This window comes from Coregonus clupeaformis, chromosome 12 (assembly GCF_020615455.1).
Source record: "Coregonus clupeaformis isolate EN_2021a chromosome 12, ASM2061545v1, whole genome shotgun sequence".
In the NCBI taxonomy this organism is placed as follows: domain Eukaryota; kingdom Metazoa; phylum Chordata; class Actinopteri; order Salmoniformes; family Salmonidae; genus Coregonus; species Coregonus clupeaformis.
Genome location: NC_059203.1, coordinates 23,645,089 through 23,670,756, shown reverse-complemented (window position 1 = coordinate 23,670,756; position 25,668 = coordinate 23,645,089). Strand labels below are relative to the sequence as shown.

The window sequence follows — 25,668 nt, the reverse complement described above, 5'->3', positions numbered from 1 at the left end:
CTCCCTAAGAGTTTGACGAACGGGTCCGTGCACGCGATTCCAGATATCTTTACCTCTGAATAAACTGCCTTTATTATACCATATCCACCCTGTCCAAAGTCTCTACTTGGTCTCAGTTCTCCAGTAAACTTGTGATTATCAACACTAACCTCATCGTTGTGGCGGCGGACAGCTAGCCTGTATCCCTCATCCAGTTGAGTGGCAATGTCTTTTTTCGTTCGTACCAATTTTTGGAAAATCCTCGGGTGTAGGACTTTCCGCCTTTAGTAGAAACCTGTTGAATTATTAAATTTGGTCTGGGAGGTCCTAATTGTTTCCGTTGCCAATTTATCTTCATTTGTTCGCCGACAAAAAGGAACTTCTTTCAAAGACACAATCGAGTTGCACTGAACGCTATAGCCATCTTGATAGTAGTACGTGAATTGATTGATGAGGCTACCCGCTCTTTTCTTAGTTACGTTCATGGTTACGTTACGTATGACGAAAGCGCGTAAGTGCAAGCCCTCAGACACCCATAGAGATTGTATTGAAAGCTCTGAAATTTGAAAAAAATAGATTTTACATGGGAGTCTATGACAGACTTCTGGGCGATTTTCAACCTGACTGAAATCGCCCCAAAAGGGGGGGGAGCCATTTGAAGCACGACTTTAGCCTGATTGGACATTTAGTGGCAGTGTGGCACTGTGGCAGATCAGACGTCTAGATTACAACACTGATAACTACTGTTGCCGTGATATAATTGATTAGAAAAAAAATCCCTTCCTTTTCCCGTTTGGCAGTGCGTCGCCCATATCGCCCTATTGAACACACCGCCCCTGGTGAGGAATGTGGGGAGGTAGAGACTGGAGCATGTCCTGTTACATTGCAGGTGGGATGCTGAGGATAGGAGGACATTTCTGTGAGCTGGCTGAGTTGGGTGTAACCACATATTCACTTGTAACAATTTTGCCCTCAAATGACAGGCCGAGCGAAATAGCAAGGAAGCTGTTGTGGTTTCTCTTCCACCGGCCTGCACCTACGGTTGTAAGGAAGGCTATTAGATATTTAAATATGTAATTCGCACTCCGACCTGAGAAAGGCAGCAATACGCAATACAGCGTCTACTCTGTCGGAAACGCACAAGAAGAACAGCAACCGTTTTTAGCTTACAAATAGGGTTCGTGTTGTCTAATTGTGTAGCCTTTTATATATCTCTAAACTTTGTCGATTTAGCTCACATTTGCAGCAACATTTTTATCCCAGTACACTATCATGCAGCTGTTTAGCTAGCTTGAGTCGTTGAGTACAGAAGCGAGTTTCTCAAAACAAGGCACTTGTTTTTAAAATTGACGGTATTGTTATTTAAGTCTACTTGTCGTGTGTCATCCGTCCCCAATGGGGTTCAATAAGACATACATCAGTATCGGGTATGCCACTTTTGGCATGCTTATAGGATTCTCTGCATTTCTCGTGTGGAACATCGCGTACAATCAACCATGGACAGCTGCAATGGGAGGATTATCAGGTAAAGTATTAGTCAGAATGTAAACAATGATTTATTTTGTGGATGAGGCTGCAGACATGATGTAACGTTATAGCTACAGCAATATTTTCAGGATTTAACTGTCCATCTGACTCACATGAACTGAATATTGCCACAGCGTCGGTACCAATCTCATGTTACAAGTGTTACAGTGCTGTAGTTTGGAGTGACATGGTCAGAAGCCAACACTTGAATTTATTTTTCCAAAAGAAAATGGAACGTTAGCTACATAACGTTCAGAGACAGACAGACACAGATAGGATTCTGTGAATTTGTTGTATGATCTGTCGTTCGGCAACATTCTAAAGTTCTAAACGTTGCACACGACCCCCACTGAACAACATGCCCCAGGTCTAGGTATTCTACCTAGCAAAGCTGAATTGGTAAACTTGACTTCAGAAGAGAATAGTTACATCTCTACACAACAGGTTGTAAACTACTACATCTCTGTACAATACATACTGTACTACATTGCATTACATATAAGGTTATTATTACCCAGTAAAAAAAGGAAATAGGCCTATATCCTATATGTCCAAAATGTCTACTTTCGAGTTTCCAAAACATTTTATTACACATCAGCGTTTTAGCATCAGTTATTACAGGGGTTTCACTCAGGCCCCCCTTCTGGCATTGGGGAACCCAGCGCCCCAGCCACAAGCTCTGTTCCTGACACAAACTGTTCACACTCCTCTTGTTGGTGGAGACAATATTTTGCAGGTTGAAAACGTATTTCCTGTAATTCTACACATTTTGTCATAGGGTGCAGATAACATTTTGCGTTTTTAAAGCTAATTTTCTTGCAATTCTATACATTTTGCCATGTCTAATGTGTATTCATGTGATATTTGAGTGACTCGCACACTATAACAACCTATGGGCTAGTTGATCTGGACATTTCTGACAAGTTATAAATAGCTCTCTAAGGTATGCAATGACTGACACGACAAGAGGAAAACTGATGATGCACTACCCAATTCCGAAATTGCACCTTGTGCATTCTACTATTACAACTTTAAAGAGTAAGTTGAAATCCTTCCTGGTTAACCTGGAATTTTGGATGTTCCTGATGCTAAAACGACACTGGTCAAAAACCTGTCAGGTGTCAACTCAAACTGTACTGTATTTCTGCTTACACAGCCTTTTTACACAGTCTCCTCAGATGAACTTGGCACACATGTCCTGCTACTCAACCCATTGGAAGTTATCTCCTCATCACCATTACAATTTGCTGACCTGATAAGAGCGGAAGCCTGCGCCTACCATAAAGCAATCATTCTTTCTAGTATTGAACATTGGCTACATTGCAGTCCGAGGAACATTAAGGTCTAGTTACCAACCATGCTTAGTAATTGTACAATAAAAAAGTAACTTTATAATTAAATACTCTATTGCCTAGTATTTGCAATTAAGTGACTTTAGAGTATTATTTCTATGTTTTTATTTTGTAATGTGGTGTAAAACACAGGTATTGACAGCCTAACGCTTAGAGCACCCCTTTTGTAAGTTATGTAATGACCTACTAGTTAATTAGTGGTGCATTTGTGGCTGGGAACTTTGAGCTCTTGTTAGTTCATCCTCTCAGGTCAGCAAGTTGATATCGGTGTGACTTTTCTCTCTTCTCTTTGTTGTAAACTTCTTCTTATACTTCTTCTTTAAACAGAACAGTAGCTGCAGATGCATATTTAGTGATGTATTTAGTACTGCATTTAGTAATATATCTGTATTGTATGTACATTTCACATACAGTGCAAATCTTGCTGTTGTGAAATCCATGATTTCAATCTAACATGAAGGCGAATTACTTTTTATAAAGTGCACTGTCACTGATGTTCTTATCAAGGCCAAATCCACTTTTTTCTTGTGGGGTCATGATAGCAGCATGTGATGTGTGGTGCCTGTGCCAATAGAGAAATCATCAATAAAGGTGCAATTCTTGCAAAAACAACTTGGGGGGGGCGTGTGCTTGGTCATATGATTGTAGACCATGAGATGGGGAAATTAGTGGGGTCAGCATGGCAGATTGACACAGCAGAATAAGACTAGCCTTCTCAGTATCGGAGCATGAGGTCTCATACGAACGGGGTCAGAGACAGTTTCTATCTACAACCCATCAGACTGCTGAACACTTGAACTGGACTGACCACCTGCACTGACTCTCCACACCTTAGCACACATGCACTCACTCACACAGATATATCTTCCACACATACATATACATTCATGCTACACACACATCACAACTGCTGCTATCAGACTCTTATTCTGATTGTGAAATACTGCACAATTTAAATGGTGCCTTCCTGTATTATACTTATGCTAAAATGTTTATTCTATTCTACTGAGCCATTTAATTTATGTTCGTATTCTTATCTTTTATTATTTCTTATTGTTGTTATATTGTTGAGAAGGAACCTGCAAGTAAGCATTTCATTGGACGGTGTATATCATGTGTATCCCGTACATACGACGAATAAAACTTGAAGCTCCCTCTAACGATGACTCAGGATTTAGGAGGGTCAATTGAACTTAGTAACGTTAGCTTGGCTGCATCCCGTTTACCTACACTTACTCCGAAAAACGTCCTGTTATGGATTTAAAAAGCATTGGATTGTTGTAAGCAGGAGGGAGTTTCTACCATTTGTTAAATCCACGACAGGAAGTGTGCAAGTGCACACTTCAAGAGAAGGGTGGAGAATCAGGACTCAGCCCTAACCACCATCTGACCATGCTTGAAAGGAAACCAGTGTGATACTTTCAAACCTCAAAAACTTGTGTTTGTTTATAAATTCACTCTGGAGTGCCAGAGTGCGCTCAGAGTGCATTCTGGGCGTTTGTAAATTCAGAGCGTTTTTTGTTGTTGTCTGGGTCAGTTTCTCAAACTTGTTTTGTACAATGGCATTTTGTACTGGAGTAAACAGAATGGAACAACTTTTGTTTTCGCCGAGGAGTAGGGTTGATCCGACCGTTCTGACCTCACAACGGCAGTCAAGCACCCAAGCTAACTGGCTAAAGTTGACTAGCTTGCTAGCTACTTCCAGACACAAATGCGAGAACCTCACTCTGACCATTTTACTCGCCCTAGCAGAGCTGGTTAGGCTGTTTTCATGTTATCTAGAGCGTTGGTGACGAACTGTGCTGCTGGCAACAATTTAATAACATTTTTTTTCTGACGTTTACTGACACCGGTCATATTCAACAGGTGTTGCGTGTTCGTAAATTCAGCACTTATTCTGCGTTCTGGCACACTTACTAGGATGCTCTGAAATCGGAACAGATACCCAGAGTGAATTTACGAACGCACCCTTGGGTGCCGATACGATATGTATTGTGATTATATATGTGTTGTGTTTCGATACTGTGGTTTTATTGCGATTTGATGTTCCAAACATATTGCTCACCATATGTCTGCTGCAGAGGGACAAGAGAGCCATGAGAAAACAAGTTTTGATCAGTCATGTAAATAAAAGTGAGAAAAAATAATAATTGCTCCCTATTTAAAAAGAAGATGGAGAATAAACTATGAAGGAGGAATACTGGCGTTTTGGTGCAGGTACAGCCAACTAGCGCAAAAATAATATTGCGATATTGTCAATACGATACGATATATCATCAAAAATAATATCCCGATATGTAACTGTATAGTTTTTTTCCCGGCCTCATTACTACTATACACACTTATTCATTATGATCTAAAAGGCAAAACTGTTCCTATAGGCCTATTAACAGCACTCCATCGCTGGGACTCTTTGTGAATATGGCCCTTAACATTGCCACTTTGTCCTACACAGCATGCCCAACGAGTAAAGACAGTTTAAATATTGTGTAAGAAACGGTGAAAGTGGATTCACGAAGGATAGTGCTATACGCTGTCAAACGGACTTGTGGTTATGAAGCTGAAACCGTAAAAGAGGAACATGGAGTGAGTGACAACAGTTTGATTTGAGACACAAATGACACAGCAAAACGTTATGTACTGTGTCAGAATATGTACACCCCTAACACATCTCCACACACTAACATACAGTAGCCTAACCTCAATGTACTCTTATAATCTCCACCGAAACAGCTAGAAGAGGACCGGCCACCCCTCAGAGCCTGGTTCCTTTCTAGGTTTCTTCCTAGGTTCCTGCCTTTCTAGGGAGATTTTCCTAGCCACCGTGCTTCTACATCTGCATTGCTTGCTCATTGGGGTTTTAGGCTGGGTTTCTGCATAAGCACTTTGTGACATCTGCTGATGTAAAAAGGGCTTTCTAAATACATTTGATTGATTTAATATAGCTCAAGATTTTTAAACAAAGAGGAAATCTTCTGACTTAAGAACACAATGTAACTTAAGAAAGTTACATTGTGTTTGTCTCATCATGTCAGGAATTGATTTGACTCAAACTGTAAGGATTTTGAACGACCAGCCCCTGACTGTCCGTCTGTGTTTCTGTGTCTCTTCAGGTGTGCTGGCACTCTGGACCCTTATCACCCACGTCATGTACCTGCAGGACTACTGGCGCACCTGGCTGAAGGGCCTCAAGTTCTTCCTCTTCATGGGAGTCTTCTTCGCCCTGCTGGCTGTGGTGGCCTTCATCACCTTCCTCTCCTTTGCCATCATCAACAAAGAATGTGAGTCTCTCACACACACTCCCTTCACTCTCTCATTCCTTCACTCCTCCTTTGATCCTAATTCGCTTCTCATCTGCCCTTCACTTGCTCTACTGTTCATTCTCCAACCAATTTACTCCCTTTCTCATCCTCTGTGTCATCCACTGTACTTTTTCTTGTAGTGTATTAGGATGTGTTATTGTCACGCCGGTTGGCGCGACAATAGTAGGCTTTGGTTGAAGCTCAATGTTAAATTGAAATCTCCCTACCATCATATCTAAGCCAATATGACACCAATGGGAAAATCACCTTGATTGGAGGTACACAGCACACTCCCTGCCTCTCGTCATCAGCCGTTACCGAGAACCACATGCCGGATTTTGAACAGGGTCATTATCTTTAGAAACAAATACAGTTTCTTACCCCCCACCTAGCTCAATATCTAGGCGTCTGATAAGAACGAGACTACAACGTCCATTAAGTGACCATTAGACTTGCCACCTTTCGGACGGAATACGTTTGTAAGGGCAACAGTTTTGACAAAATTTATAATTTATTGCTCTACGTGCCAATAGAGAACCAACAAGGTACTACATTTTTGTAGCATTTCTGACAATGCTAACATTTTTCAGCCGAATCTCAGAGTTGCTCAGCAACTCAATAACACAGCTGGCCGCCTGCACCAACCATAAGATTGAAGTGGTTGAGAACAAACCTAGGCTACTGTAGATATGTTGATATTCAAGCTGAGGTTAATAAATAAATGCAAACAGATAATTGTCCGACATGAAAAGATTGGTCAGTTGTTATTAGTGAGCTGTACCCTATCTGACAAGCCAATGAATGTGGTTTTGTTTTGATTAGCTAGGTAGCTAAGTTATGTAATGTTATACCAGTCAGACGAGAGCTAATGTTGGCTAGGTAGCTAACCAGAGCATATGAGCGGAGTGGAGCGGTGAGAATCTCAGCTCCTCGCTCACGGAGCTGTTCACCCCTCCGCTCCCCCCGCTCAAAGCCACATCAGGCCAGTCCGCTCATTATCGCTCAGCGCTCAACGTAGTTTGCATCGCGCTCCACTCAAATCGCCCCCCGCTCACTCCAAAAAAGGAACAAAATCTGCATGTATTTCACTTTTAGCTTAAACCACAGCCTTACTTTATCTCCCCGAATTTGTTGCATACAGACTCATCTCGGATTATCCATTCTGTCTTGAAACGGGGATCTAACACTGACGCTAAAATGAGATGTTAATCAGTATAGTATATTCCATAGCGAATTGACACGTTGTTTGCCAATGTTTCTGCAAAAGCAGCGATGCCCATTGGAAGTGCAGTGTGAGTGTAATCGGTGAGCAGGGATTTGATTTCTGTGACAGCAGGGAGGATCATCCCCAGGTTCCCCAGCTCCTTCTGCATTTTGTCTGTGAGGTCTGCTAGTGGTGTCAGCACACTGACAAGGTGCGTCAGCTGCCGTACTTGATTCAGGGTGATGTTAGCAACATTAGACTTGAGTTTGTTTTACCATAACGGGTCTTTTTGGAACAACCGGATGAACGACTGAATCATCCGCAGCTGGCTGCTCCATCGAATGGCGCAGGCATTTGTGGGGCGGACACCTAATTGGTCGGTTTCCTCTGTGCTCTTGTGTACACTTTTCACCAGGTGCCCGACTTTCACTAACAGCCTATTAATGTTGTCGTGCTTGTTAACGGCGTTTTTGATCGCCAGCTGAAGCATGTGAATGGGGCATCTCAGATGTAAATTTGACAAAGTAAAGTACTGATTTATCATAGTTTCTTGGGGGGGTGTAGCCCGGTTGAGCTGCGCTGGCGAAGTGTTGCATCCCTTCGCGTTCTCCTTTACTCAGCGGTTCATAGTCCATGAAAATCATTTTAAAAAATGCTACATCCAGCTCTCTTTTTCTCTCCCTTGTTATGGTTGGGCCATTGCGTGCAGTGAATAAACTTTTGAATTCCTCAACCCTTTTCTCTTGTTGCTGCTGCTGCTCCTCTCGCTCTATAAAATACAAATTCATGGACGACACAAATTAAATTAAACAGATGGATTCTGGGTCAGGCTTGAGCATGCTTCAGACTCGTTGTGTGAGCGAGCGAAATTGGAGCGGGACATAGGGCGACGCTCCGTCCTTTTAAAAATGCCGCTCTGCGCTCTGTTCAAAATCCGTCCGCTCACGCTCCACGCTCGCTCCCGCTCCACTCCGCTCATATGCTCTGTAGCTAACCAACAAGTTTGGAAAGCTAGCTATATTTTGCCAAGGCTGAAGTAATCTGTGTAAACTGCTGACCTAGACACTTGCATGTAATCAGAGCGCAAACAAATATGCACAATAAGCTAGCGAATGTCCTTGGCTGCTATGATAGCCAGTTAGCTAGATAGCTAGCTAGGCAACGTTAGCCAACATAAGACTGTAAAGTTAGCTAACGTTAGATGAGTAACGTTAGCTTGCTTATTCAAAGTCCAGCAGCTAGCCTCTGTAGGTAGCTAACACCAGTCAGCTGAAAGCTAGCCATCTAACGAACAGGAAAATAAAAGTAGCTAGGTATATTTGGTCATGGAAAGTTTTTACACAAATTACTTCAGCCATTATTAGCTATCTAGAGCCAGACAACAACAGCTGATCTTGACACAGAAGTTAGCTAGCTCACGTCCAAATGCCAGTCCTACATTTTTCCACAAAACATAGCTAACTAGCTACATCAGTTCAAACCAACACCAAACTTTGGGCAAATTGTCACGGTGCTACCTTACAATGCATGCAATGGGCTTTTGCAACACTAGTTAGCTACCTACTCCATAGTCTAAGGTGTGGTAAGAGCTAGCCACATTTCACTGTCAGACAGAACACAACTCAAACTGTAGCTGAGAAAACAAATGGCTAGGTACATGTGCCTCGGTTGTGCACTGACTGCAGTGTGAAAATGCATGCTTGCTAGCATCTGAAAAACTAACCAGTTTTCAACATCCATAATAAATTCAATTAAGCTCCTTCTCCTGTCTTCCTGACATTCTAATCCAAATGTGTGGAGATCAACAGTGCCAAACTAACAACTCTGCCATTAGACCGTCTTGATTGTATTTAAAGCTCCGATCTGGATGCTGGACTAGCCCATGTGTTGGATATTTGTCAACAACTCTGCCGTGCGCGGCCATTCTAGTGGCGAGGCTCTAGGGGTGGGGGGAGGTGGCTACTGCCCACTCCCAAACCCGGATTATATTTACATTTACATTTACGTCATTTAGCAGACGCTCTTATCCAGAGCGACTTACAAATTGGTGCATTCACCTTATAGCCAGTGGGATAACCACTTTACAATGTTTTTGTTTTGTTTTTTTGGGGGGTGGGGTGGGGTAAGGGGGGGGTAGAAGGATTACTTTATCCTATCCCAGGTATTCCTTAAAGAGGTGGGGTTTCAAATGTCTCCGGAAGGTGGTGAGTGACTCCGCTGTCCTGGCGTCGTGAGGGAGCTTGTTCCACCATTGGGGTGCCAGAGCAGGGAACAGTTTTGACTGGGCTGAGCAGGAACTGTGCTTCAGCAGAGGTAGGGGAGCCAGCAGGCCAGAGGTGGATGAACACAATGCCCTCGTTTGGGTGTAGGGACTGATCAGAGCCTGAAGGTACGGAGGTGCCGTTCCCCTCACAGCTCCGTAGGCAGGCACCATGGTCTTGTAGCAGATGCGAGCTTCAACTGGAAGCCAGTGGAGTGTGCGGAGGAGCGGGGTGACGTGAGAGAACTTGGGAAGGTTGAACACCAGACGGGCTGCGGCATTCTGGATGAGTTGTAGGGGTTTAATGGCACAGGCAGGGAGCACAGCCAACAGCGAGTTGCAGTAATCCAGACGGGAGATGACAAGTGCCTGGATTAGGACCTGTGCCGCTTCCTGTGTAAGGCAGGGTCGTACTCTCCGAATGTTGTAGAGCATGAACCTACAGGATCGGGTCACTGCCTTGATGTTAGCGGAGAACGACAGGGTGTTGTCCAGGGTCACGCCAAGGCTCTTCGCACTCTGGGAGGAGGACACAACGGAGTTGTCAACCGTGATGGCGAGATCATGGAACGGGCAGTCCTTCCCCGGGAGGAAGAGCAGCTCCGTCTTGCCAAGGTTCAGCTTGAGGTGGTGATCCGTCATCCATACTGATATGTCTGCCAGACATGCAGAGATGCGATTCGCCACCTGGTTATCAGAAGGGGGGAAAGGAGAAGATTAGTTGTGTGTCGTCTGCGTAGCAATGATAGGAGAGGCCATGTGAGGATATGACAGAGCCAAGTGACTTGGTGTATAGCGAGAATAGGAGAGGGCCTAGAACTGAGCCCTGGGGGACACCAGTGGTGAGAGCACGTGGTGCGGAGACAGCTTCTCGCCACGCCACTTGGTAGGAGCGACCAGTCAGGTAGGACGCAATCCAAGAGTGAGCCGCGCTGGAGATGCCCAGCTCGGAGAGGGTGGAGAGGAGGATCTGATGGTTCACAGTATCAAAGGCAGCAGACAGGTCTAGAAGGACAAGAGCAGAGGAGAGAGAGTTAGCTTTAGCAGTGCGGAGAGCCTCCGTGACACAGAGAAGAGCAGTCTCAGTTGAATGACCAGTCTTGAAACCTGACTGGTTTGGATCAAGAAGGTCATGCTGAGAGAGATAGCAAGAGAGTTGGCTAAATGTATAGGATGCATAACTTTGCAATGCTTTTGCCTACTACAAACAGGCTGTAAAAGGCACAAGAAAGATGTGGATGTAGTGTACATGGGGATATCTTAGGCACATGAAAGATGTGGATGTAGTGTACATGGGGATATCTTTGTTTAGTCTCTATGGCTGAGTTATAGGACCTTCAAAATGTTATGACTTAACCGTTTTCTTTTGCTTTGCATTCAATGGGAATTTAGTAATATTTTGCAATTTAAGACTGTCGCAATCAATTGAGCTATTCACCTTCTGAAAACTACAGACAATTACTTTTGTCTATCCATGGTGAATTTTACACATTCTACAAACAGTTAGTTCAAAACTGATTTGAGTTATTAGAGGGCAACATCCAACAGACCAGGGTTTAAACCAGCAACCCTTGCAGTTATGCAAGCACACCACCTGTGCCATTAAGGCCCAGGCCATTTGGCAGAGGCCGAATTAAAGGGTAAAATAGCACTGCCAATGACTGAATTTTGAAAAAAAATCAGGCTTTGCATGTGGAAATGTTGTATAATGCCCCTTTAACAGAAAATCACCTTCCGGTGTAAAAAACATGGAAATTCAAAACAAAAAACTATGTTTTAAGTGAGAAGTAGGCATTGGTCTGAAGCCTAAAAGAAAGGAAATTCACATGAGCACCACAATGACTACTCCACCCATGCTCTACTAAGGTTTCCAGAACACAGCTTTGACCTACTACAGTAGCTATGATGGTATATTGTACTTCAAACAATGACTATGCAGGTTGCTAAGGATTCAAACCTTCTTAAACAGCCTAGCTCATACTCTTCAGAGGAGTAATGGACTTTACAGTGTCCTGCTATTAAATAATGTGTGTGTGTGTGTGTGTCTCTCTCTCATTAGGCTATATGTATTTTTTGATATAGGCCTATTGTAAATGTGTATTATTGTAGCGTCAGCATCTTTATTGCAACACGAAATACAAATACACACAACTTTAAGCTAAATATTAATGTTCACAGAGGTAATGAACTGCCCATTGATCAGCACAGCAATTGATAAAACAGGACCATGTTTGCGAAACAATTGTTTCTGAGCTTATGTCAATATTTCACAGGTAAGCTAACGGTTACAGAAATCAGGAATGCAGACAGGCTTATGTGGTGCTCTATATATAAGTGACTGTGTCCAACATGCCATCACCTGTTGCTATGTTGGGCGCCTACTGATCCCCCCAAAAATATGTTGTGAAATATAGATTTTTCTCTCTTGTCATGTATTGCTAAAATAAAGGTTTAAGGAAATACAGGCAGGCACCACATTACTACAAGTCAAAACAGCTCGCTCAATCAGGCGTGATGGTCTTGTAAGTATAAAAGCAAAGCTTGCATTTCATATAATTTAAAAAAGCTTGAAGTGGTAGTGGAATGGGATGTGTGAAGAATCCAATACTTTAACTTGTATGTGGTACAAATCACATTATTGTTGGAGAACCTCCTCTAAGAGTATGAATTACGCTGTTTGAGAAGGTTTGAATCCTAAGCAACCTGCATACACATTATTTGAAGTACAATAGACCAACATAGCTACTGTAGTAGGTCAAAGCTGTGTGCTGGAAAACCTTGGTAGAGCATGGGTGGAGTAGTTATTGTGGTGCTTGTGAATTTTCATTATTTTTTTCAGCTTCAGACCAATGCCTACTTCTCACTTAATGTGTAGTTGTTTTGTTTTTAATGTAGTCATTAATATTGCATATTTCAGCTCTTAGGGCATGTGCACATGATGGAATCTATTTCCACACAAAATGACTGCTTTGCAGAGATTGTGTGCCGTGAAATCACATAACTCCATGGGGTTATTCTATGTGAAATCCATTGCCTTTGTGTATGCTACAAGCCTGAAGCTGTGGTCAGTTTTTCTACAGGAACCTTCATTGAGAAGTACCTGAGTCAATGAAATGTGTGACAGTGTGCCAATCAGGTATTTTGCTCTGAGTCTGCAAGACTCTAATATCTGTTGTGTGTCTGTCATTTCCAGCACTGACTGACCCGAGGAGTCTGTTCCTGTCGGGCGTGTGGAGCTTCTTGACCCTGAAGTGGTCCTTCCTGCTGGCCCTCTACTCCCACCGCTACCGCAAAGAGTTTGCCGACATCAGTATTCTCAGTGACTTTTGATAAGGGCCATTGAACCCCCTCTATAATGAGGGAATGTGTACCTGGACCTCCACCCATGCCCGCGCCTCCTCGTTTAGGTTACCCTCTCTTTTCCTGTGTCTGTGAAATCAAATCGAAGTTAATTTGTCACGTGCACAGGATACAACCGGTGTAAACAGTACAGTGAAATGCTTACCTGCAAGCTCTTCCTCAACAATGCAGTACTCAATATCAAAGGGAAAGAAATAGAACATCTAGAATAGAATGTTAAAAATATCACAGAAACAGGGAATGCTCAGCACCTGCTAGCCAGTCTATCCACAAGTTGATCCCGATTTTATACCCTTTTATGGATTTTACAATCTTCCTATACATACAGTACCGTTCAAAAGTTTGGAAATGTCCTTGTTTTCGAAAGAAAATCAATTTTTTGCTCCTTAAAATAACATCAAATTGATCAGAAATACAGTGTAGACATTGTTAATGTTGTAAATGGCTATTGTAGCTGGACCATTATCAGCAACCATCCGTCCTGTGTTCCAATGGCACGTTGTGTTTGCTAATCCAAGTTTATAATTTTAAAAGGCTAATTGATCATTAGAAAACCCTTTTGCAATTATGTTAGCACAGCTGAAAACTGTTGTGCTGATTAAAAAAACAAGGACATTTCTAAGTGACCCCAAATTTTTGATCGGTAGTATATGTATGTGACACTCTTGTCTGTATTCCTGTTGTATGTGCTCTAAAGTTGTTTTAGTCATATGCCAATATCTATCTTTTTATGAGATTAGGGGTTCTTATTTGATTAATTTGTATATAATCCTTGATGATCATGTACATTTACCTGTGCTTATATACCTAGGATGATTTTTTTTACAATATATATACAGTACCAGTCAAAAGTTTGGATACACCTACTCATTCCAGGGTTTTTCTATTTTTACTATTTTCTACATTGTAGAATAATAGTGAAGACATCAAAACTATGAAATAACACATATGGAATCATGTAGTAATCAAAAAAGTGTTAGACAAACATCCTTTGCCTTGATGACAGCTTTGCACACTCTTGGCATTCTCTCAACCATCTTCATGAGGTAGTCACCTGGAATGCATTTCAATTAACAGGTATGTCTTGTTAAAAGTTAATTTGTGGGATTCCTTTCCTTCTTAATGCGTTTGAGCCAATCAGTTGTGTTGTGACAAGGTAGGGGTGGTATACAGAAGATAGCCCTATTTAGTAAAAGACTAAGTCCATATTATGGCAAGAACAGCTCAAATAAGCAAAGAGAAACGAAGGTCCATCATTAGTTTAAGACATGAAGGTCAGTCAATCTGGAAAATTTCAAGAACGTTTCTTCAAGTGCAGTGGCAAAAACCATCAAGCGCTATGATGAAACTGGCTCTCATGAGGACCGCCACAGGAAAGGAAGACCCCGAGTTACCTCTGCTGCAGAGGATAAGTTTATTAGAGTTAACTGCACCTCAGATTGCAGCCCAAATAAATGCTTCACAGAGTTCAAGTAACAGACACATCTCAACATCAGCTGTTCAGAGGAGACTGCGTGAATCAGGCCTTCATGGTTGAATTGCTAAAGGACACCAATAAGAAGAAGAGACTTGCTTGGGCCAAGAAACATGATCAATGGACATTAGACCGGTGGAAATCTCCTTTGGTCTGATGAGTCCAAATTTGAGATTTTTGGTTCCAACCGCTGTGTCTTTGTGAGACGCAGAGTAGGTGAACGGATGATCTCTGCATGATAGGATAAAGGGTGGCTTCTTAGATCCTTCAAAAATAAAAAATATATTTTTATTTGTTTAACACTTTTTTGGTTACTACATGATTCCATATGTGTTATTTCATAGTTTTGATGTCTTCAATATTATTCAACAATGTAGAAAATAGTAAAAATAAAGAAAAACCCTTGATTGAGTAGGTGTGTCAACTTCTGACTGGTACTATATATATATATAATATATATACATTTTGTTCTCTGATAGAATTGATGTGGTTATGATACAGAATTCATTTATATTCTCTTGCCACAAGAGGGCGTCAGGCCATCAAATGTGGTGGCTGTTCGAAAACGTTTTTGTTTTTAGAATATGTAAGCCTATCTCAGATTTCGTCTCAGTGTAGTATAACTGTACTCTACCTGCACAAATCATAGAACACATCTATTCTAGACAACAATAGGACACATGTCACAGGTATGTTTGGGAAATCCAAGTGGTTGGTTTTTAGGAAGAGTCTGTTCTGTGTTATCTGTTTGTGCACTTTGTGCTTGGGTTCATAAAACCTTACTGTCACCTGTAGTCAGTGTATGTGACGAAGCCACTACATTTAGTTAGTTGGGTCTCAACACTATTTAGAAACACTTTACTTAATGCTGACAGGTATAATACATTTGTTATGCAGTTATAATGCTTTATAAGACTTGTTTGACCCCCTTATAAAGTATTTTATAGCGTTATACCTGCCAGTGTTAGCCACTTTCACAGCATCCCATCACCTCTGACTGTATAAAATGACTATATGAAGGATTGCACTTCCATCCGATAATGTAAGAACTGCTTTTATAACAGTTGCCAATGAATCCCAAATGTCTCTTTTTAGTACTTGTCGTATTTGAATGGAGATTGCCGTGATGGAAAGTTGTCAACAAAGTGAGCAAAAACACAAGTGTGAGAAGGACCATTGGGGCTTAATAATATGAGCATTTAACCGATTGTATTTCGGTAAACGCTTTGGCTCCCAACACATGGACCAAGTCCGAAATGGCACCCTACTCTATATATAGTGCACTACAGACACACCAAAGACTAATTACGTGAACGCTTCAGTAATCATAACCTTTTGTTTGTTGCTTCCCAGATCCAAAATATTGGTGATCATCATACTGCTGCCTATGGAGATTAATTTGATTGTGTTCTTCCTTTTTAAAAGTCTGTTGTTTCTATGTGTGCTACCACACTTACCATATTGTAACATTGAAACATGACATTATGTATATCCACTTGTGTGTGTAGAAATGTATGTCTGTGAGAGCCATATTAATAAAAATATAATTTTATGACAGCCATGTGTATTGCATTGGTAGTATATCTCGTACAAAGTCATACACAACAGTTAGAACCTTGCGTTGTACATCAGTTGTACAATGTGAATGTGTACTAGGGCTAGGGCACAGTGTCTATAGACTTTGATTTGACAACGATGTGCTCAGTTCTTTTGAATTAGCTTTACTAGTAGATAGAAAGCACCCTCATCTTAGTGGTGTATTTTGAAGGTACGGGGAAAAAGTGGAACTGAGCTCTATCACCTTATGTTTGTACACAACATAAATCAAATGCATCATAGGACTTGTCATGACATAACATCCTATAAGCCTTATAAGACATTATGAAGGCTCATACATGGTTATAACAAGTTATAAAGCATTATACCTGCAGGCTGTTACCCAGTGCTAAAGTTACCCAGATTTGTGTCTGTTAAAATGATCGAGGGAAAATAATTCATTTGAGTGATTATGCCACCTACAAAATCCCAATTTAACACCTGTGTGTATTTGTGGGGTGGAGTTGTAGTATCGTTTCCATGATGGGGTTTCTCAGAAGGATTCTATGAGGGGACGAGGGTTAGAGTGTCTGGGGAGCCCAGTGTCTTTTTTGAGGGAGTGAAACATTGTCGTTTTTTATTTAGCTCAGGCCAGCCGGGTCAGTGTAAAGACAGACCCCGTCGTTAGACTGGGATTTGCACTGAGGAAGAGCCAGACATTTTCCCACTCAGCCAGCCCACATTATAAAAGAAAACACTCCATAGCACTACAGGCAACAGTAAACGCTCGGGCAATAACCTGCGCTTTGAAGTTTGGCAATTATTCAATCCGTCCACATTTGTATTTTGCTCCCTCAAAGGGGAGGTGGGGGGGATGCAAGGAGTTTTGGTATATGGCTCGGTTTAGGCATCTGTATGATAAAAGAGACTTTGAAGTTGATATGGAAAATACGTAAAATGACATGTCTATGTAGATGTTGGTTACCTCGGTATAGTACTTTTTCTGGTGAGGTGATTGACGCAACAGATGTAAACGTTGGCAGATTGCCTACTGCTTTTTTAATACAGATTTTTTAATATAAAAATAGGAAAGCATAGAGAGTGAAGGTAGCACGGAGATCTACCAATGATTTAGTCATTAAGTATCTTCAACTTTGATCCTTTATAAGAGAACATTATTTTTCGCTGCCCTCATTCTACTCTTTTGTTTTACCAGAATTCTTGTTGGTACTTCTATATCTTTATTGCATTAAATGGGCTTGTTTGCAAGCCCTCCGAGTCACATTGTATCAAGGTAATTGCAATGTTGTGGTTAAGTAGCCATAGCAAAAAAAAATATGGTATCTCGCTTATTAGAACGTTTTACATTAAGACACTGAAAAACAATCATCGTTACTTTCCATTGAACAAGCTTTATGGTTTGGACCAAAAGAGTTTATACTGTAGGCTGTAAAATGTGCGTGTTTTTGTGTGGTATGTAAAAAGGGGAGGGGTTACATTTTGTTTAATTATGGGACTCCTTTCCAGCGAAATCAAGGAAGGAAGTCATCTAACACTTAACTGGCAGACATAATGAAACTGAAAAGAGGAGAGGAAACTTGAAAAAGGCAGAAATATTTAAAACTTCCTTTTGATAAAAAAAAAGGAACAAAGGTAAAAGTAATACTTGACGTGTCATTTCATACTACACATCTTAATCAAATTAATTCAAATAATGTTTCAGAACCTGATATTTGATCATCATGCATTTGATGTATTCGATTCATTGTGTCAGACATACTTCAAACTTATTGGTAAATGCCAAACAGCAATTGCACCTGCAATGTTGATGAGCCGCATATGACCTATTCATAAAATGAAGTGATTAACTCTTCATTATAATACAGTGCAGATGGGACAGTAACAGTAGCCTTTACCTGTTCACCTTTTCTGGTATTTAAAACTTAATCATTTGGTAACATCTATATTGGGGTAGTCTAGAATTTATACCATAGGCATATACTGCCTTCTTTATAAGGTGAACACATACATCGGTATAACCGTCTGAATATGAACAAGATTCTATATTGGTTGTGTGTATTTAAAGTAAGTCTACATCTGTGTGACAGGAAAATTAATTGAGAGGAAAAAATATACTATTAGGAAACGACCCATTCAACCTCAAAGATACTTTGGTTTATGAGTATTTATAAAAAAGAAAGTAAAGAGGGGAAAAAACGTGAATGAAAAGCAAACATCTTGAATTAGTAGAGAACCAGATGGCTGCTTTGACGTTAAAAAGGCGTTTTGGCATTTTGGAGAAGGCCGTTTCGAAATGATTTCCGAGGAACTTCTGCAAAACGCAGTACAAAGCCCACAGATATTTACGCAATATCCATAGCAATTTACTGTTTTATTTACAAACTGAAACATGTCTCTGGACCTTTCGCTTCTTTTACCCTTTCTCTTTCGTCTTCTCCTTTCTCTCTTTCACTGCTGTACCTTTCTCTCTTTCACTGCTGTACCCCCCCTCTCTCTCTCTCTCTCTCTCACTTTCTTTACAAGTAACATCAGGTGATTAAGCCCTTCAGTTGGCAGCAGTACAGTAAGATGCCCGACCTTCAGGTTCAATCAATGTTTGCCTCTCCAACTCTTTTCTTTTCTGTGTTGGTCTGCCCGTGGACCACAGAACCTCACATCTGAAATATTTTATGAGACACATATTTGTCGTTTTAGAATACAATATGCCATGGCAGCAGCGTTTTTTGTTGTTGTTGAAGTGGCTTCACAGGGAGAACCAGTACCCGAACAGGGGATAACATTTTTTTACTTAGCCGAACATAACTTTGGTAAGGTCATCTAATCTAATGGAATAATAGGGGGATTGAGTCGACTTGAAAGTATTATGCTTTGTAGCTAGCTACAGTTATGTTGATATTTCTAATGCAATCCCACTGGGCACAGACATCAGTTCAAAGTCTAGTTTTGATTTACATTTGGTTGAGTTGTTAACTGATGTGAATTTAATGTGAAATAAAAAAAAAATGTCACTATGACATTGGATTTAGGTTAAAAGTTGGGTGAAAAAAAGAGGAAATGCCCTTACGTTGATGACTTTTTCCAAATCCAATCAGTTTTCCACGTTGATTCAACGCCATCACATTGCAATTTTTTGTTAAAATGATGATGAAACAACGTTGACTCAACCAGTTTTTGCCGAGTGGGATGGCTCTGTTTGTGCAACCGGTGGTACACAGGGCCTGGTCAGAGACATCTTCTGGGTTCACTCTGATTCGTTTGGAAGATTTGGAAGTCATAGATGCGTTCAGTTGAATAGAATTCTCCTCATGCCCAGCTCATGTTGATTTCTACCTCCAGTTGTTTCAATGTGTTATCCACCCACTCATCAATGCAACAGGGCGTCTACTGACATGCCTACTCCTTGAGAGGTAGTAATAGATCACTGTCATGTCTGTGACCTAAGGTTACCTCAGTTGGATGCACCATCCAGGGACATTCCCATCTATTAGAAGGGCCCAGCATTGGTTTTGGCACACCGTCGAGATAGAAACCTGCACAAACTTTGATCTAAATCTACATGTTCTACATATCAATACCAATGGGCGATGTTAGCTGGCTGTGTTAGCTTAGCTGGCTAAATGTGCTGTATGTCAAGTAATGATAGGACTTCTGGTGTGGAGAAGTCTCTCCACACTTGTTCGGTCTACGCTCATTTTGTGACAGGTGTGAGAATAGAGGAGTTAGCCATGCTAATCTAGCCTAGCTTTCCCTACATAGTTCTTCTTGGCTGTGAACTGGAGTTAGCCATGCTAGCCTAGTGTGCCCTATATAGTTATTATTGGCTGTGAACTCCACTGGTACTGTTTGTAATGTGCCATGGATGGACCCTGGGACTTAAACACTGTAATCAGAGCCAGCGCAGGATATTGGCCAAATTGCACATGAAAGCAGGGACATTTGAGGGAAGCTTGAGCACTAAATATTATGATAAATTATAGCCTAATATAGGGAGTTAAGTCTCAGGCAAACTGGAATAACACAGATTAGCATGCAATGAAGTAGAAAAAAAAGAATTGTTTTTTTATCTGCCTCAACAGAAAAATACCTTCAGGGGGTTTTCTTTAGTGCTGCCTTGCTCTGCCCATACACACAAACGCAGTACAGTGACAAACTCTGTTTGTGTGGGTGTGTGTGTGTTTCGAAGGACCAGATTTGCCATAAGAATACATTTATTTAATTTCATTAGTCATCAAAAAGAAAAGGGGAGGAACAAATGGAAACGTTACATCTTTAATGTATACACACAAACAGACTGAGGGGACTTGCTGGCTGTGGAAGTGAATGGAAGTGGCCCCAGACCTGCCTCTGTCCCAGCTTCAAACCCCTCAACCCCTCATCACTACCTATACTCTATATAATATATAATACTAAATTGTAATTATTTTGCACTATGGCCTATTTATTGCCTTACCTCCATAACTTACTACATTTGCACACAATGTATATAGATTTTCTATTGTGTTATTGACTGTACGTTTTGTTTTATCCCATGTGTAACTCTGTGTTGTTGTTTTTATCGCACTGCTTTGCTTTATCTTGGCCAGGTCGCAGTTGTAAATGAGAACTTGTTCTCAACTGGCTTACCTGGTTAAATAAAGGTGAAATAAATAAATAAATAAAACAAATAAAGATCTATATACATCACCCTTCCCCCTCCATCCTGCACCTCCGTCCTTCACCCCCATGCACCTTCACCCTCCACCCCCGCTAGGTTGATACCCCACAGGAAGTCCCGCTCTACGGGGGGAAATGGGTCCCAGATGTCTGCATGTGTCCCACTGGGCTCCAGAGGAGGGATGGAGGAGCAGCGGTAGGGGGAGGGGTGCTGGGCAATGCACACTTTCCAAGACAGAGGCTTGTGGTAGATAGAAGCTTGTGCCTTACTATCCACAGATCTAGGATCAGATTTCCCCACAGCCAAATCCTGACCATAACCGTAAGGAGGGGGAAATATCTGACCCTGGACTAGTGGTTAGGTGATTATTCTACTAACTCCAAGACAGTGTGACGAGGATGAGCCATCTGTTAAGGTGAGAAGTTTGGTGAACAGTGTATTCTAGGACTCATTTTCAACAGGAACCACGTTACTCAATGCTTACTTATGATGGAAGGTCCTTGTGCCATTGATCAGTTGTCCTTACTCAGAACTTTCTAAGAACTTTGCAGGAAGGCAGTAATCAAATTCACAGTATTATGGATTTAAGAAGTGTCTTTTTTTCCTTTGCTCAAGAACTTCAAAAGTCCCTCCTCTTTCAACATACACTTTCCTCAGTACAGTATTTCAATACTATGGATCAGTTCGGACTATAACATATGGGCAAAGCTTAAAGTGGACATTACGATGGCCTATATTCCTCTTTGATATCGAAGCCATTTCTATACACGTCCTCTTGATATTGTGCTGTCTGTTTGCAGCCACAGGAGGGGTTAATTATTAACCCCAAAAAATAAAAGTCAAAAGAAAAAAGGGGCTGGAGTGTTTAGTGAAACATTATGTCAAGACTCTGACGAGGAAATGAAATGTGCAACATCAATCAGCCTATGAGGAGGGAGATCAAACAACCCTCCCCACTCCTGCATCTGGTTCTGTTTGGACTTTTCTCTTCCTCTCCTTTCTTTCTTTGTTTCTTTGTTTCTTTCTTTCTTTGTTTCTTTCTTTCTTTCTTTCTTTCTTTCTTTCTTTCTTTCTTTCTTTCTTTCTTTCTTTCTTTATTCTTCTCCCATTCTCTCTCCCTCTCTCATTCTTTTTCCCTCTGTTCTGTGCGAGGGGTGCGTGTTCCATGCTGTTCCTGTTAGCCTGTCGTTCGCTCATTCTTTCCATGATGGTGGCATGGAGGCATGCTCCACTAAGGTAAGCAGCCCCAAGGTTATCCCCGGACGGCCCAGTGCACAACAATGGGTTTCCTTGTCCTTCTTTGCAAACCCACCCGGAGGTTGGAGACAATTTATTTCTAATTTCAGTTAATCTGGGAATTGATTTGGGAATTTCGGTTGAAATGAAAGGGCCTGTTGTGTAAATAAGGCCTGTTATAATTCTAATGTGTTGTCCACTTGGTAACACTTTATTTAAAGTCTGCTTGTATATAGCGTTATAACGAGTGATAAACATGAATGAGACCTTATAAAGTCTTATAATAAGGCTTATAATATGCTGTCACTCTACATATCAACATTTCAATGGACTCAAATTGTTTGGTATTTAGTCAGGATGAATATGAGATGATTATAAGTCATTATAAGGGGTTAATGCATGTTTATTTATTTATTATTATTATTCTTTTTAGGGGGTAGATCAGCTTTAATACTGCAGATAGATTGTAACTTCCATCAATGTAATTGTCTGCATCACTTCCAATCCCCCATATGTTTTTTTTCTCTCGCATATATATATATAAACATACATATCCTTTAAAAATATATATATTTCCCTTTTATTACTTTCCAACCCCACCAGCCCTTCCCTAATTGGAGTAAACTAGTGAACAGCAATGCTTAGGCCTCTACTTCATGCTTATACATACTATATACAATTTATGGACACAGTCAATCATTATATTTTGTTTGTTTTTACTCCTGAACTTCCTCCGATCATTTTCATGATGTCCATCTGGTATGCTTCTATATGCCATATATTTCTAACTGTGCTCTTTCACAAAAGCTCACAATATATAACCTATATACTTATTATGGACACAGCATGTCTTACACTAGTTATCTTGTTGTTATTAGTTGTTGTTATTAGTCCCATCCTTCAGCTCCATTCAACACCATCCATAATGGATTTCTATTTGCCATATATTTTTCAACTGTACTGTGATGTTTGACAAAAGTTCTGAACCTTTCTATTCTCATTGTTTCTACAGTTTGTGAATTGAAAATATACATTTTTGCTAAAAGTATTATTATATTATTGATCGATTGAATATGACTTTTCAGATCACCCAGTAGTGCTATCTGCAGGGTCAGCTCCATGCAAATATTGCAATCCTTCAGCCATTCCTGGACCTGTGTCCAGAAACAAGCTACAAATGGACAGTACCAAAACAAATGATCTAATGATAAGGGGTTTATGCATGTTTATACCTGCATGTTAAGTCTAACCTCCACTTCAATATCTCAGTGACTGGAATTCCTTTTTTGAGTTGATTGATTGCAGTTGAGTGTAGTTGATCCCAGCTCTCTTGTATATGGCCATATTAAACTCATAAAGTTCACTAATGTCTCCAAAGCCCCTCTAAAATTCGCTCACCTCCTTCAAATGCAGAGGCAATGACACTTCGTGTCCCGTGATAAAACCGTCAACACTAATATAAAGTCTGTCATAACATAACTTGACAATTCATGTACATTACTTGAAGTAACCATTCATGTCTACTGATAAATGTGTAGTTTTCGAGTCTTGAAATCCACAAGAAGGTATATATGTTCAATAATTCAAATGGCAGGTTCTTTATCATTCACCTATTGAACTTTTTGTTATCAACAACTGTAAAATAAAGACAATGTTACATATAATTTCTTTCTAATCCATGGTAATGCCTTTTGGATTATGATGGATAAGACGACTGTACTAAGGTAGTGTAACAAATGTATAAGTCCTACTCTTCAAAAATCGAGAGGTATGTTTACGTAATTTAAATGATCATTAGGAATTCTTATGGACTGCACCTTTAATGACAAGCAACCACGCCGTTATGATTCATGAAACTGTAAACCTATGCAACAGTTTACATTTCCTGTTATGGTGGTAGTAACACTTATTATTGTTAAGTCACATCTCTATGACAACGTTATGGTAGAAAAGTGCGGGCATCCATGTCGGTTGCGTTATCGATGACTTTTACCCTATGGACTTCAGCATGTATTTACAGCTGTCAGACTCATTGCTACCTTGTTCTGCAGTAGACAATATAAAGTATTTAAAGCTGTCAGACTCATTGCTACCTTGTTCTGCAGTATGCAATATAAAGTATTTAAAGCTGTCAGACTCATTGCTACCTTGTTCTGCAGTATGCAATATAAAGTATTTAAAGCTGTCAGACTCATTGCTACCTTGTTCTGCAGTATGCAATATAAAGTATTTAAAGCTGTCAGACTCATTGCTACCTTGTTCTGCAGTAGACAATATAAAGTATTTAAAGCTGTCAGACTCATTGCTACCTTGTTCTGCAGTATAAAGTCAATTTTTTCTAAGAGTCATCATGTTTGATTACATTTCAGGAGATGCTCTACATTGGTTAGGCGTTGTATTGCGTGTGTGTGTGTGTGTGTGTGTGTGTGTGTGTGTGTGTGTGTGTGTGTGTGTGTGTGTGTGTGTGTGTGTGTGTGTGTGTGTGTGTGTGTGTGTGTGTGTGTGTGTGTGTGTGTGTGTGTGTGTGTGTGTGTGTGTGTGTGTGTGTGTGTGTGTGTGTGTGTGTGTGTGTGTGTGTGTGTGTGTGTGTGTGTGTGTGTGTGTGTGTGTGTGTGTGTGTGTGTGCGTGTGCTTGCGCCGTGCGTGTGTGTGTGTGTGTGTGTGTGTGCGCGTGTGTGTGTGTGTGTGTGTCCCTTGTGGTGTGTCCCTGCAGACCCAGATGTGTGTTCCCCTGGGTTGTTGGTGTGGAGAGAGAACATGTGTCTACTCCACCAGAGGGCATGGATGGCATAATTAGCAGCCCTCTCACCTTAGCGGGCTGGGGTCACAAGCTCACAGGGTTAGGGGTTATTCAGGGTCCTCGCTGGGCCGTTGCCTTGGCTACTCCCATATAGACATTGCAGTGGATAATGCATAGAAATGGAATTGCGTAAATGGGGACACTCATTCTAGTTGTTCTATTTCTATGGGATAACCTGTTTTGAAAAGTTATTCAATTTTTTAATGACATACTGTATGTTGAAAATACAATTTTCATTTACTAGGTTTTGTGGCATATTTTCTATTTTTATACTGAACAAAAGGTATATTCACAGTGGCAGTATTGTTTTAAGGTTTAAAGGAATAATCCCAGTTGTTTTTTGAGTTGTCATGGTGACATTTCTATTTGGGTACTTTTAAACAGAAATGTGACATCACAATGTTTATTGTTTAAGATGAAAATCTGTCTAAAGATGTTAATCCACATGTTTTTTTGCCCCGACTGGCTTGGAGGAGTGACCCTTGGCGTGTCTTTATAGTATCATGTGATAGATATTAAGGATGCCACGTAAATATTAGGGAGATCACATCTGATACAGTCAACTCACACTTGTTCTTTCTAATTTGAGAAATAATAAACATTTTATCCTATATCTTCAAATAAAAAAGGAATAGTCCTTGAGATATCGTGCATAAAAGGTTTTCAGTGTAAACTTAGTTTTAGGTATTAAATCAACTTAATCTTGCTCATACCAAAGCATTCATATGTAAGCGCATTCATGCAGTACTAACACAATGTAATTTCATCCCCCTCAATTAACAAAGACATTTTTTTAATGTCTTAGAAGTCAAAGTGCACAACAGACCTATGAGTCTCGAAGCATGTAATGAATTGATGAGAAGAGAGACAGACAGACAGACAGACAGACAGACAGACAGACAGACAGATAGACAGACAAGTGGGTGCGGGAGAATGCCAGGAGTGCTCCAGCAGGAGAAATCT

General features: G+C 40.8%; 1 protein-coding gene across 1 annotated transcript; it reads left to right on the top strand.

Moving 5' to 3' along the window:
• The first annotated feature begins 1,008 nt into the window (after nucleotides 1–1,008).
• Nucleotides 1,009–13,387, top strand: LOC121578624 (heme transporter hrg1-A). The gene is made up of 3 exons (XM_041892993.2): nucleotides 1,009–1,504; nucleotides 5,972–6,139; nucleotides 12,818–13,387. The coding sequence occupies exons 1-3, from the start codon at nucleotides 1,375–1,377 to the stop codon at nucleotides 12,952–12,954; spliced, it is 435 nt and encodes a 144-aa protein (XP_041748927.1). The 5' UTR covers nucleotides 1,009–1,374; the 3' UTR covers nucleotides 12,955–13,387.
• Nucleotides 13,388–25,668: the final 12,281 nt, after the last annotated feature.